The 16166-nt window shown below is 27.8% G+C and overlaps 1 protein-coding gene across 7 annotated transcripts; it reads right to left on the minus strand.

Annotated features, from left to right (window-relative positions):
* Positions 1 to 2436: 2436 nt before the first annotated feature.
* On the minus strand, positions 2437 to 15674 carry LOC111034440 (serine/threonine-protein kinase PRP4 homolog). Of its 7 annotated transcripts, XR_002604539.1 has the most exons (20): positions 15356 to 15674; positions 15184 to 15291; positions 14697 to 14928; positions 13020 to 13177; positions 12512 to 12936; positions 12413 to 12442; positions 12092 to 12239; positions 11905 to 11994; positions 11613 to 11700; positions 11291 to 11548; positions 10975 to 11216; positions 10750 to 10903; positions 9776 to 9913; positions 9359 to 9473; positions 8909 to 9015; positions 8683 to 8814; positions 5571 to 5744; positions 5100 to 5172; positions 4624 to 4694; positions 2437 to 4558 (listed from the first exon to the last, which is right to left on the minus strand). XR_002604539.1 is itself a non-coding variant. In XM_022315692.1 (18 exons), the coding sequence occupies exons 1-18, from the start codon at positions 15358 to 15360 to the stop codon at positions 5161 to 5163; spliced, it is 2616 nt and encodes an 871-aa protein (XP_022171384.1). In that variant the 5' UTR covers positions 15361 to 15674; the 3' UTR covers positions 3692 to 5160. The 7 variants fall into 7 exon arrangements, 4 of the variants coding, with proteins under 4 accessions (XP_022171384.1, XP_022171381.1, XP_022171382.1 ...); XR_002604538.1 differs by having other exon boundaries at positions 2437 to 4694; XM_022315692.1 differs by having other exon boundaries at positions 3692 to 5172.
* Positions 15675 to 16166: the final 492 nt, after the last annotated feature.

Consider the following 16166-nt stretch of genomic DNA (forward strand, 5'->3'; position numbering starts at 1 on the left):
GAATACATAAAAATTAAACGAACGAAAAAAATCAAATACTTTTGGAGTTTTGTTTACACTGAAAGAGAATCTGAAACGGTGAAATCTAAGTATCAGTGTTTTAGGCGTGAATAATATTATTAGATACCTATTTATGTTCTAGCTTTATTGAATTCGACCAACACCATGGCTAAATTTAGCTTATTTAGACATGGTCGACACGACCGGAGCACAGAATGTGAAGTTTTGAATACCGGGCGATTACGCCTGCGCCATCTTCCGTCGAAGTTCTTCAACACGACGAATAGTTCGGCATCGCTGTACCACCGTTACCGGTTTCACAGTCGCAACTAATATATTATAATCACAAAAGCAGTATAGAAGCTGCAGCTATTAAATTTAATTTAATTTATCATGAGTGAAGTCTTGTGTCAAAAAATTGAGCTCTACCCACAGAATTGAGTATAGAGGTATAGACAATATCAATGGTTGTATACTTATAACAAAGATATAACTTGGCCCAATACAACTGGGCATTTCAAGGTAGATAATGGTTAGGGAATGATACCGCGATTACAACGGCCAATCAGAAAACAGTCACACGACACGAGTACGCGACACACGATACCGGACGTATACACCATAGCTAAATACCCAACTTATTTTAATTATTTAGCCACGGTATATGCTATATAGTATATACTAGGTATATACTATACAGGAATATTCCCGTGAACTCGGCTCGTCAACTATTTTATGTCCTTAATTACTTATGCAGGCTCAGAATTTAGTGATGAGCGATTTTTGAAAGTGAATCGGGCCCAATACGGCAGTACACAGTCAATTGTATAATTGAACGTGTATTGATGATATTGAAGCTATGATTATTGATTGATATATTACGATTTGCGAATATAAAAACCATTTTGAGATATTAACCAGACTGATGACTAATTTACTTATTATTAATAGAAAAAACAATTTTTACTATTTAATAATGAACAGTAGATCATTATTTATTTATAGCGCACTGCACAATGTTTGAGTAATGGTACTTGTGTTTTTATTAAACATTAGTTATACATTATAACGTATTTATCTTATGACCAATATAATTTTTAGAGTTGTATACTTCAGTTAGCCTCCTATAGTCTACATACTTTCTTACCATAAAGATAATCTGCACTAATGCCAGTTAGGTAACTATCATTTTTAACTTTTACAGCACAAACAATGTATAAATACTGAATAGGTTCTTGAACTTTTTTAGACAAACACAGTAAACATTTTTACTATAAGCAGAGGCCTCAAACCCCAAAAAAGTTTTTTAAAAAAATTATAATTTCATACTGTACGGTCATACCTAGTGATTATAGTAGGTATGTAGTCTATTTATAGTGGGCAGTGGCTATGTGGTATTCAGACTTATTAGTAAGCCTCGTGGGGGGCATACGTGCATACCATACCCGTACGGGCGTATTACTTACCTATGAGACACCTGTTATATACTTATATGTATTAATTAATGTCAAAAATAAACAACCATATTAATATAAAATTAAATTTTTGACAAGTGTTGATACTGACAATAATTATTATTCTCACTTAATTTTCCGTCGCCAATCGTATTAATCTCAATTTTATCAACGTCGCGTCGTAAGGATTTGTTCGAAAAATTAAATAATTTTCGATTAGGTGAAAACCTTGCTAGCATTATCAAGCAACCAAGTTATTTTTTTAAGTAAAAATCTTTGAATAAAATTTAACAAACCTGGATAAATGCGCCTTGCAAAGAGCACTAAACTGCTCAATATAACTGGCACTGTATTTATTAGTAAATTATTACTTATTACTAATTAGTGACCATAATGGTAGGTAATAAGTAATAACTAATAAGTAATAACTAATAATATAGTTATATACTAATATTAATAAAAACTAATATAAATGAAATATTTTTATTTATTTATTAAATAATTCAAACATATTGTGATATAAAAAATAAAAATAATAAATTTGATTAGAATCTTAAAATATAAACACAATATAACATTCTAAATAAAAATTAACATACACTATGAAGTATGAAAAAAAATTAACCTAATAAACAGTTATTATAAATATTAAATATCAACATATAATATTTTTCTGATTTACATGTTAGGGAGAGGCTTGGCCAAACCCGCCAACCCCCACTAGAAAAAAAATACAATACAAATACTACATGCCACTTGACGAGTATTTGAGTCCTTATTTCTTTAATTTCATACCTTTTCTATTATTTGGGTATTATCAAATTTATTAGGTATAGTTCCTATTTTGGTCTATTTTTATCTTTTCACGGAAAAAAAACCATATATAATATCAACTAAACAACAGGTGAATATTTTAATAATAATTTATAAATAAATCTACACTTGTCTATGGCCTATGCTTAGTGCTTACCGGTTACCAGTACCGACGTCGCCGTACTAAGTATCTAGTTCTTAGTAGTCAGTACCATAGACATATTAACTAATATGTCTATGGTCAGTACAGTACAGAGTACTTATACTGGCATTATTGTGTAGACCCGCCGGAATTACAGAACGTCTAAAGACTAAACCGTGAGTGTGATAAAAATCCTATTATTTTAAATTTTACGAATTACCCATGTTATAGTGGATTACTTCCGTACTATTTTTTTATAAGCCTGATAATTACAAATTGCATTTTTTAAATTTAGTTTAGTTCATAGTTGATAAAGAATTATTTGATATTTTAAATGTAAAAAACTAATCAAGACCTGCCTTCTTCAGTGATGATTTGTTTACGACTACTGACTAGTAAGTATTAAATATGTTTGTAAATTTACATGTTTCTAAAACTACTAAGGTCAATTGAGCAAAATATTTTTATTGGTTAGGTAGTATAATTTTCAACTAAATAATTGTAATAGTTGGTAGATGTACCTATAATATTCATTAAAGAATTGAATACCTACAACCTGTCTTTTGCTGGGGACAGAAATGTTCAAGGCATTTTAAGCGGATTCGTTGAACATCTTCTCACCTACTTAAATTTTAACTTTATTTTTAAAAATAAAATTTGATTCAATCATCACATTAGTCTTAACCACAATTAAAGATATACTTAATATGTATTGGTATATTTTTAATTGTGGTCTTGACACTATTTAGTCTTTAGTCACTTAAGTTTATAGTGGTGGCTTGAAAGCTTTGAATAAATAATTATTTATGTTAGGTATATTCCTGTAGTTACTAGGTAATATTGAAAGAAAATGAATAAATTTATTTATATTTATCAATGAAATAATCTGCCACAGTAACCCACGTATATATTTTGAAATATTTTTATGGTTTGGCGCGAGGGTCCAAAAAAACTGGTTTTTATTTAAATAAATGGGTATATATACATATATTTTCAAATAACAATGGACTACTATTTATTCAAATTAAAAGCCGATCTCATATAAGTTGACCACATTATTTCAAATATACTGGCCCTTAAACTACTATAAAAAATTATATTTTTTTGCTAAAACAGGTTAAGCCCCACGGGGGACTTCATATAATAATTACTGATAAATACCTACATTAAATAAATTACCATTTATGTAATATTTTTTTACAGATAAAATTGTTAAATTATGATTTGTGTTGTGTGATAGGAGTGGTAGAATATTTTCCCCCTTCATATAATATGTGGCCTACAGTGTTATACTAGGTATGTTGGCACTAGATAGTACAGTTTGGAGGTCTGCGTCAGGAAACTATCCTGGAAAACCAGGCTAAAAGGAGTAGGAATGTAAGTGATTAATAATAATAATAGTACCTAATAATAATTGTTTTATTAATAAATGTTAGTTCGAGTATAAAACCGGGTATTGAATTTCCTGTTAGACTGAGAAATAGTTAATAATACTTTAAAATATTAGGTACCATAAGATAACATATAATATGAAGGTTATAAAGACTCCCTACAATGTCGAAGGAAATTACAAAAAGCGTAGATTCTTCAATACCCTTCATGAGCCTGTTAATAATTAAATATGTGAAGTAGGTATGTTAACACAACATATAACTAATGATAAGCAAATAATGTTTTTTGACATTGGGGCTTAACCTGCATGTAATCTCAGTAAAAAATAAATAAAAAAAGTGATACAGGATCTTAGTCTTCTGTTTCAAGCTACAGATTTAATTAAACACACAACAATTAAATTTTTTTCTGATTCTTACGATTTTCAAAACACTTAGCTATTTACAATAATAACTCGAGTTCTCTGTTTTCAGTCAAATTAATGTTGGAAAATGTTTTGAGGAAAAACATAATCATTTAACTTTTTTGTTCCATTCAAAATTTAAAATAATACATTTTTCACGAAACAAAATGTATGTTTATGTAATGCCCACAATATATTATGTACTTTGCTTATAACCTATTAAAACAGGTACTTGGTAGAATAAAATGTTGAAAGTAAACAGTGTTATTCATGTTCATATGTAATAATGAAAATGAAATAATTTCACTGCAGTAGCTACAACACTTAGAAGTATTCCATATGGAATAAGAAAGCCTGTATTTTAAATAATTTCCACATTAATTAGTCCATGTTTTAAATGTAATATTTCATTTTATTACCTGTATGGATACCAATTATCGATACAATAGCCATTCTGATTTGCCCCTCTCTATCTCTCTGTTCGGTAACCCTGAAAAATGAACGACTCACAAAGAAATTAAAACTGTAAACATTTACTATATCCTAAATAGTTTAAGGAAAAGGTTTTTTGAGATTCCTTAAAGTGACAATTCCAGATTTTATATCAATTTTTCATTGAATAAAAAAATGATCAGAACAATTTTTTGGGAAAATGAATAGTAATCTAATTCTAATACCAAGTTCATGGTCTAAATTTCATTTTTTAACCTTATGTCCTAGGTCCAATCAAATTCGATTTAAATCTGGAACTGCCACAAACCAACCAAGTATTGACGAACAATTATTATAGAAGGAAACTATTAAAGGTAATTTAATTGACTTAGGTGTTGGTGTTGTTAACATTTTCTAATACAAGCGTTAAGTTTAGATTTCCTGACGATAATCGTTTAATTACCAAATAAAAATTGGAGGAGAAATGATTTTGTCAATTCCTATGTGTTGTATGATTTTTCGAGTTAGCTTTCCTTCTGCAAAACAAACAAAAACTGTTAGATAGAAAGAGTTCTGTTGAATAGAATAATATCAACACATGGAATAAATAAATTACAAAATGGAAATGTTAAGACTATTTTTCAAAATTATACTTTATTATTAACAATATTTTGTTATCTTGTAACTACAATATAAAGGTCATAAAACGACCAATTTGAGGTAAAATTATTTAATTATTTATATTTATAGTTGAAAAGAAAATATAATTGTGTACAAAATAATGTAAGTGAAAAATAATTTAAAATATGAAAACTTCTAATAAGTTTTATATTTTGACTCAACAGAATCAAAAGAAAAATCAGTGTTTTTAGTTAATTTTTCTAAGCATAACTACGCGCACTGATCAATTTTTTTCTGATATGAACGGATGTACCAAAGCCTGTGATATTCCAATGCGTTTTGAAGAATCCAAAGTCAGTATTTTATCAAGCAAGTCCTTCAATTGTCCAACTTTTCGAATTTGCTCCTCGGGTAATTTTTGGTTCCCCAATAATTCAGTATATAAATCACGACTGGGATTTATTGAAGACATGGTTATAACTTTTTCCTAAAAAAAATGCATAAATGTACAATTCAAATAATTAAAAAGATAATAAATGTATCAAAAATTGGTATAATTTTAGTATATCAGGCACTTTAAGTTAATATTTATTTTTTGTATCTTATCTACGGTATTCATGTCGTATGCGGTCTACCACACACTTGTCGTCTACCACGTAAGTTTCTACACGTCATATGCGGTCTACTGTCGCGTTTTTGTATTATTTAATATTATATTGAAATTCTAAATTTATGTATTCATTCATATTTTTAACCATGTAGTAGACCGCATGCGTGGTAGACAAAAATGTGCGGTACCTAGATGCGGTAGACCGCATATGACGTGTAGAAACGGTCGGTAGACCGCATACGACATGAATACCTTATCTACTTCTTAATGCATAAAACGATGGTGCAGATCATTAATTCCTGAGTTATAGTCGTATGATGATTAGGGATGGGCCGCAGTACTATGATAGTCAAATCATAGATTAGGTTACTAGTTATGTCTACTATCACTCAACCGGCAGCCCCACCAGTGAACCATTTTCACCACTGAGGAGTTTGGGGTCGTTGAGACCTCTAGTTTGGTGATCAGGGCTGACAGGTAAAAGGAGCAACTATTTGTCATACTCAAAAAGTACAAAATTCAAAGTAATATTATTTTTAAGAAAGGGCACTCGGTATACTGGAAAAGTTAAAAAAATGTTGTGCTACTCCATGACACCAATATTGCCATGAATACAACCTCCCCATTTACACAAAACCAAAAAACTTGAATGGAGGAATAACAGTTTTTAAAAAAAAACTCCGGGCCTACTTATTTTGTGATCGCCAACTAATAGTTTAAATATCATTAATATTATAATATACATTTTAATTTCTAGTAAAAATATTTTATAATTTAAGTAAGCTTTAATAACATTAATTTATTAAACACGAGTTATAAAAATTATAAATTATTTTTGCAAAGACATTGGCCAAAATGTAATAGATAAATTCTGGAATTCCGTTTTGCTTGTAATTCAAAAATAAATATATTTTGTGATCACCAACTAATAGTTTAAATATCATTAATATTATAATATACATTTTAGTTTCTAGTAAAAATATTTTATAATTTAAGTAAGCTTTAATAACATTAATTTATTAAACACGAGTTATAAAAATTATAAATTATTTTTGCAAAGACATTGGCCAAAATGTAATAGATAAATTCTGGAATTCCGTTTTGCTTGTAATTCAAAAATAAATATATTTTGTGATCACCAACTAATAGTTTAAATATCATTAATATTATAATATACATTTTAGTTTCTAGTAAAAATATTTTATAATTTAAGTAAGCTTTAATAACATTAATTTATTAAACACAAGTTATAAAAATTATAAATTATTTTTGCAAAGACATTGGCCAAAATGTAATAGATAAATTCTGGAATTCCGTTTTGCTTGTAATTAAAAAAAAAAAAATTAAGTTGTACAGTTGCATCTTATTCCAGACAAATCAGGCAGAGTTTATGGTTCAGAATAATCTGTGAGTGATAATCTTTGATTCAACTAAACAACAACTACTGTACTAATATGTTGATATACACACACATTTATAGACAACTAGCTACTCGTCCCAGCTCTGCACAGGTGCAATGCTGATACTTAATACTACAGAATGTCTTTATAACAACTGCGTATACAGCTACACACCAAATAACAACATTACACACCACGTTGCAGTCAACGTTGAACGTTTGTTTTTTATTTCTTGTACACTTATATAATTATTATGTTTTATATTAATTTTATTTTTATATTGTATATTATGCTATTTATAGGCACGCTGTATCAACTGCTAAATCTGAAATATCTTCAAAACTATTCATTTAAATTACGTGCTGTAAAGGGCCATGTTCATCAATATTAAATGCACAATGTATTTAAGGTACTTAATTGGATAAGGATTAATGATGTATTGCTTAAAATCGCTTCATAAATAAGCCATTATTTCTAGTAAAAATTAAAGGATACAAAATGGTTATTTTGGGTTATTCCTAAGATTTAGACTTATATCATCAGGGACTTTTTTGTAGACCTTTATAAGGTTACATATTATATACATATATATTTTTTCCTCTTGTTATTATATTATGCATGTTATTTTCATGCACACCTTACTCTTGAATCACTCTATCAATTAAAAACCTCTCATCAAAATCCGTTGCGTAGTTTGTAAGATCTAAGCATACATAGGGACAGACAGCGAGAAGCGACCTTGTATTATACTAGGTAGTGATAATGATAGTGATTTATTTATTTTTATTTAAAATAAGACATGAGTAATTAAAAAAAAAGTTTTACAATTAAACTTTATCAATTTAATTAATTAAGTACCTATAAATAGCATTATGGGAATCAACTCAATCCCAATAATTGGGTTAATGTTTTTTAAAATACAATCTTACAAATATGATTAATTTCAACTAACTCAATCTTTAAATTAATAATTAATATCACTAGTATACTAAGATATTATATTCTTAGCCACCCAAATTATTTATATTTAAAGTAAAATCATACTATAGTTAACTAAACTTTAAGAGCAATAGTTCATTATTAAAAAATAAAATTATTACATATTGTTTGCAAAGACACTGGCTAGAAATAAATAAATTCTGGAATTTGCATTAAGTTGCCATGAATTATTATAATATAATCAATAGATTGAAAATAAAATAAATTTTCTAAAAACATAAACTTGTGACACTCCATAGATAATAACATTAATTTTAAATTTGTTCAACACATTAATTATTAGGATTATTTTTCAAATATATTAATTATTATAATTAATTTTTGGCATCACAGCATTAAGTATAACTATTATCGGTTATAATATTTCTCTTTTTAAAATGTGTTAAGCTTGTATATTTAAATAACATAAATCTTACTCGTTCTGTGACTTTGTCAACTTCGTGATACAGAAAGTTACAATTGCTATCAAAATGTTGGTCTTTGAACATTCCTTTCCGGATAGTTTTGTTGGCCATTTTTCCTTTCAAATCCATAAAAAATTTCAACATCTAATGATAAAAATAAAAATGGTATATATTTATGTTTACATCAAAATTGTCCTTAACTATAATAATTATGTATTAAAATCTATTTTGAATTTACTTGGTTATTAGTTTTTCCAGGAAATAATATTTTTCCAGTATAAAGTTCATAAATAGTACAACCAGCGGACCACATATCAATGCCAAATTCACATTGAATACCTAAAACTAAAACAAAATTCTTATTTTAAACTTGTATATATTATATTATACTATATAGGCCAGTGGTTCCATAACTTTGTAAGTTACCTCCAATAAGACTTTCTAACCGCAGACGCCTTCTTAATTTCTTTCAAATAACCCTTTTTATTTATAAAATTGTTTACCATAAATCTCACATAAAATATAAAGTAAAATAAAATAACTTGAATTTAAAATAATAATATACTTTGGAATTATACCTTCACAATTGAATTGCATTATTATTCCGTACACATATTATGTTATGTGTCCGTGGATGGAACCACCGATAGTGTATAAGGACCTCTGATATAGGCAATAAAAAACTTACTTATTTCAGGGGATCGGTAAAATCGACTGACCAGATATGGTGTAATTTCATTATCAGTTATGTGCGATGCTGATCCAAAATCACACAATTTCAATACTAACTTACTTTCATTCACCTAGAGTTGAAACAAAAGTAATATACTTATGAAAAAAATAGTATTAATGTTTTATTTTTTGTTATTATAACCAGGAGTATGAGATTCGCAGGAACTGCAGACCACACAATTAAATTTTTTCCAGGGAGTTGTATCATAGTTGAACTGGACTTGGTAATACCTAATTACCAAAAGGCAAATAATGTCAATATTATGATCATAATTTTGCAAAAACATTGGCCAGAAATCAATAACTAAATCCTGGAATTCCGTCTTGCTCAACTTAAATCTAAATTCTAAGTTTAAGTTAGTAAGATACTCACCAGAATATTATCAGGCTTGATGTCAGCATGTAATATGTTTGCCTTTTTCATCAATTTCAATGCCAAAAACAACTGTTGGCTATATGAACGAACAGCTTTAATGTGCAATCCAATATCTTTGCCATATTTCTTCAACACCTATGGTTTTAAATATTAATATATATATATATATATATATAAGAAAGTATTTTTTTTTTCTAATAAATCAATGAGCAATAAAAATTATTGAAAAATGTTAAAGTAAATTCTTATTTATATTTAAAATGTAACACTTATTTTTTTAAATAAAACTATAACCAAGTTGTTAAGTACACATTTTTTAGTTTTTTTTTAATAACCTTTGGTGTGACGCGTAGGGTGCTTTTATTTTAATCATACAATCACAAAATATTATTTTTATTGATAAAACAAAAAAATTTGTAGTAATAATTAATATACTTCAACAGTAGATATAAAATATTTTATAACTTGTAATATAATAAACAATTAGTAATTAATAGATATAGTATACATATAGCATACAATTTATGGCTTGATATGCGCGCCACTAAAAGCTAAAACTGATTTTAAGTTTAGAATCAAAACTATAATTTAAAAACTAAATATTTTCATTTATAGTAGGGGGCTTTTTTGGAGAATGAAAAGTGACCGATTATTGCAATATGCTACCAATGGAGAATTTTAAAGAAGCGTATATTTGAATTACTATATGAGGTGCATAATAAAGTTTGGTCAAAAAATAATAAATATAAAAACGAAGACACCAGATGTTTACTAACCACCTGCCAGGTGCCTCACTTTGAGAATCTTGGTTGAAACAGATTGCCAACATAATTTGAGGGCGGCCACTTTTCATTCACACCAAACTCCAAACTACAATTAGTTGCATTTTGTCATTTGGAATTTTTTTTTAAAAGAACTTAGTTAATTGATAAAAAAAATTGAATTACTACTGTGTTCATAATTTACTTTACCTCTCTAAGATTCATACTAAGAGGTTCAAAAACCATACATAAATGTTGTTTGTGAAAAAAGTGACGGTATAAACGGAGACAATGAAACCTATCGTCAGGATCAGAATCATTTAACCGTTTAAGAATTTCTAATTCTTTCAATCCTGTCTTGTGCCTAAATTAAAATAAAAAATTTATAATTAACATAAAATAATCCAAAATGTGTTACTATTTATAACTATTTACATAATTTCATTGTTTCGTATAATCTTAACAGCCACATCTTGATTATCGCGGGCCGCATCTCTGGCACGAACGACATTAGAAAATACTCCTTGCCCAGTATATCCATAGACAGTATAACGTGAATCCATAGTTTCACCAATTCTTACGCGATAATATCCTTCTGCATCATCCCAGTTATCAGTTAAAGAAGGATTTTCTGGTACACTCTTGTTTCCATTTGATATACCATCTGGTTGAGGAGTCTAAAAAATAATTAATAATTATTGAATAATTTGAACACGACGATTAATGAATATAGTATGAGTATGTTAATTACATGTTGTGTAGCATGAAATGAATCAGCTTCTGCAAACATATCCCATTTGCCTTTTATTAAATCAGGATTTAATACATGATCAGGCTTAGTGGTCTCTTTATCAGTTGCTGAATCAGAATCATTTAATAATCTATCAGTTTCTTTAGGAGATGGAATTTCTGGAGAATGCTGAACAGATGTTTCAGTTGCATAGCTTCCATGTGGAGAAGGATTCATAGAATCTTCACTATGCAAATTACTATTATTTGCTCCTAATCTCTATATAACAATTACAATTCAATATGATCAAATAATTATGGTACCAAGTATAATCAAAAATTACCTTCAATAATTCCTCCCTCTGCTTTCTTCTTTTTTCAATAATTTCTTCTTCGTTTTCATCTTCCGCAATATTTATATTTACATCAATGCTATAAAATAATTCATTTCATTTGCAATCATATTTTTCAACATTACAAAACTATCATTTTCATGAAACCCACAAATGTATCTTATACGGTTAAAAATAAATAAAAAGGTGAAGTTAATCATTTTTTATTTAAATTAACTTTAAGCATTTTGTAATACACTAAAATGTAAGATATAATAGCATAATAAACTCAAAATGTACTAACTCAGAATCTGAAGATGACTTATCATCACGCTTAAGACCTTCAGAAAAGCTGTCTTTATATTTATCTCCTCTATCTTTTCCTCTATGAGATCTACAACCATTAAAAATATAATCAATTAAATTTAAATACATGCAACTTAAATTATGTTTACAAGTGAATGCAAATTATAATTGAAACTTACGCTTACCTAGAATATCGTTCTTTACTATGTGATCTCCTATCATATTTTCTATTATATCTCTTATCTCGGTCTCTGTCTCTGTCCCTATCTCTATCTCTCTCTCTATCACGATCACGGTCACGATCACGATCGCGGTCCCGATATCTATTAGCACCTATAACAAAAACGAAATAAAAATAACTAAATTAACATTACATTGTCAAATAACTATTTGACAACATAAAATTAAAATAATGGCTTATGAAATGTCAATTTTGAATTGATATTAAACTTAAAAATATATATAGTTTATTATTTTTATAAATAATATTAATGTATTTATCTTACCAGGCGGACTTCTTGCACGGTCTCTATTAGCTAAAAAAAAAAAGATAGTATAAATAATAAAATTTAATTATTTTAGGCATTATAATGTTTAAAGCTTACGTATAGGACTTTTAATACGATCTCGTCTCCGTCTTAATTGATCTTCGCGTTGCTTGATCTGTTCTTCTCGTCTTCTGACTTCTTCTGTTCGTCTTTTTGCTTCTTCTTCTATTTCTTTTATTTCTTCATCTCGTCTTCTTTGTTCACGCCTCCTTAAATCGTCTTCTCTTTTTTTAATTTCCTCTTCTTTTCGTCTGATTTCACGTCGCTTTTCATCTTCCAAATGTTTAATTTTTCTTTGTCTATCTTTATCTTTTTCTCGACACCTTTCATGTTCCTTATCACGATCTTTTTCTTTTTCACGTTCTTTTTCTTTTCGCATGCGATCTGACTTTAAATGAGTTATGTCTTTACTTACACTTCTATCTCTTGTTTTCTTAATTTCTTGACTGGAACCATGATAACGTTTTAATGGACTTCTTACACTATTAAATAAAAACAACTTTAATTTAATAAAATGTATGAGATATTATATAATTTTTACAATTTATCATAAAAATAACTATACCGTTCACTATTCTTGTTTTTATATTCTTCATCTGACTCGTCATCAATTAGGTTAATGGTTTCAACTGATTTTTTAGCACTTGGCTTTTTTTTTTTATTGGTTTTATCAGCTTCTTCTGATTCTGATAAATAAGCTCCTAATCTGGCTTGAAGTAAAGCCTAAACATAATTAATATCTTTAAATTATTATTTAATTATACAATCTTTAAATATTAAAAATTATTAACTAAACATATTGTATAGGTAGTTGATAAATAATATACTGAAATCATAAGTGCCCTATTATTAGATAGAATATATACTCTATTCCAAATAAGAATAACCACTTGACTAACGAAAATTGCTGCCGCGCATCCCCTCCCACAAACGTTACCATCTTGGAGTGCTGATGTTAAGTCGCAAAACACCACGGTGTATAAGTAGTGAACTATATTATCACGATGTTATTACTATACTCAGTGTGCTATTTAAACATATATATTTCTGTAACATCTATATACACGGCAGCTAATAAGGAGTAACTCAAGTTGCGGACAAACAGCAACCAATTATAGAGTGCTGGCACTTGTCTGGGGGGGCACTGACATTCTAGCGGCTCAGTATGCATGCGCAAAAGTGGCTATTTTTATTTGGAACAGAGTATACGAAATTTGATTTTCTGCGATTAGGTATTTATTATTAAATTCCTATTAAGTATTAATATATTGGAATATTCAAATATATATCATATTATATTATCTTAGGACAATATGCATTGACATGTAAAATATATCATAATAATTCAATTCTGCATTTTATTTCAATAAGTTCATTGTTATATGTATTCAATCTACTACTGTCGCTAAAATACATTAATTTATCATCGATATCAAATTTAAATGATTATATTCATTTAAGTAAAGTAATATTTAAAAATAACATACAAAATAATCCGACTTAATCTGAAAAAAAATCCTTTTAATTATTCATCAGTTTTACAAAGTTTAGGTCATCTGAATAAATTAAAACAAATAAAATATAATATACTTATATACAAATGTAAATCATGACATTAATTAGAAAAAAAAAGTATTGATTTGAATATTTTTAACTATTACTGCATTTAACGCTTTTTTTAAGAACGAAAAATATTGATCTTGTAATATTTAAGTTTGTTTTTCCATATTCAAATACAAATCATCTGAATACACATAACCAGAGCTCAAAACTTCATACATTTGCATATTAAAATTCGATTGAACACATAATATACAGGTAGAACTCAAATCCAAAATTTTATTTTGCATATTTTTAACAAATTTAAGGTGATATTGCATTATTTAAAGATATCATACATAATTAATGCATATTTTGCTAATAAACTAACAAATAACAAATTTTAATTATTAAAGAAATCTAATTCAAAAAGAAAGAACCTTCATGCATCTATATTCTGAATAACTACTATGGATTAAATATTTATTTTTGCATAGACATTTAATAAAAATGTCAACATTTTTGAATAATTTATTTTTAGAAGTTAGATACTTCCTGTTTAAGAAAATTAATATTTAATAAAAAAATTGTAGTAACAATTCTTAAGTGTAAATTTAGGCACATCATCTATAGTTGTGTAACACAGAAAGTTCTGAGCCCTGTACATAACGATAAAATACTTTATTCGTATTAAAAAAAATACCTTTTGCTTAATTAGTTCTTCTAAATTCATTTCTTCTTCGTCCAAATTGATTTCTGTTATTACTGGTCCTTCAACTTTTTTCTTTTTACTATTTTCAGGTGGTGGTGGAGATGGAGGTCTTTTTTGTTTACCATTCTGAATATGGTCGCCATTCGATTTCTTCTTATCTTTTAATTTGGTCTCTCCATTTTCTTTTTTTGTTTTTTTATGTTTTCTAGAAATAATTAAATACCTACTAATTAGCTTATAATTATACTTTTTGAATTAAGTTACATTTTTTCAATATAAAATAGCATGTCTAGTTCACGTTGTCCATTTAACTAGGAACATAATCGATAAATAATATACTCAAGACCATGTGGTCAAATATGCTAATAATTAATGTGTAGGTAATATGTTAAGTTGTAGATATAATCAAATTAGATGTTGTCAATATTTAATATACGTTATAACAAGTAAATGATAATTATGTTAATTTTAAACTCACCGTTCACTTCTATGCTTGTGTTTCTTTTTCTTTTTTTTCTTATCTAATCGAGTGTCATCGATTACCTTAACGGAGTCAGCAGAAGAATCATCAGACAAACTGTCAACTCTTCAATTTAAAAAACAATGAATTAATAAAAATACCGAGTTATATGTACTATAAATTAACTTACGCCATGTTTGTTGACGAAAGAAAATAATAAACAATAAACGGCTCAGAATTGTTTTTAGCAGTTCCTGAAAGAGATCGTCATTTCACTTTCATAAATTAATTAACTTACACACAATTAAATCACAGTCACACAAACAAATTACAACAATAATAATAGTTCCTATCTCGTTGACATTTTGAACACGAACAAAATCAAAGTATCAAACCCAGTTTTTTATGTTATTATAGAGTTGAGCCGTCAGACCTCTCACCAGAGAAGTATGCGTGCACAGTATGTGCTTTTGTACCTACTGGCTACTGCCCATAGAAAAGAATATCTGGTGTGGAGGGATACGTCCTACCTACATATTATTTGTTTACGATATTATGTTGTAGTGGTTTCAGTTAAAAGTAATGCAAAATATAAAGAGTGACCAACATAATATACATCGGAATGAGGTCACACAGTCACAAATAAATATAATAAAAATGCATTTCTTTAATTATTTTAAAACTCCTTCAATTGTTAAGCCTAGTTCTCTAGATTAATTACGTTGTTATTCAAATCAAAATTTTTATTTTTATTTTTATTTAAAAAAAAACAAGAAACTGTGAAATAGTTCATGACTTTCCTACATGGTTCTACTGTAGCACTATCAATTTTATAACGTGGAGGTTCTGTTATCACAATATTACAATGTTTATACATAATATTTATATACAAATTATTAGGTATGTTAACTTTGTTGTGCCAAAAGTTCAAAATCTAGACACCCTTATTAAAGTCCAAGAAAGTATTTCTCTTCGAATCCTAAGTATTAACGGTGCTTGTA

This window comes from Myzus persicae, unplaced genomic scaffold (genome assembly GCF_001856785.1).
Source record: "Myzus persicae strain clone G006 unplaced genomic scaffold, MPER_G0061.0, whole genome shotgun sequence".
Taxonomy (NCBI): domain Eukaryota; kingdom Metazoa; phylum Arthropoda; class Insecta; order Hemiptera; family Aphididae; genus Myzus; species Myzus persicae.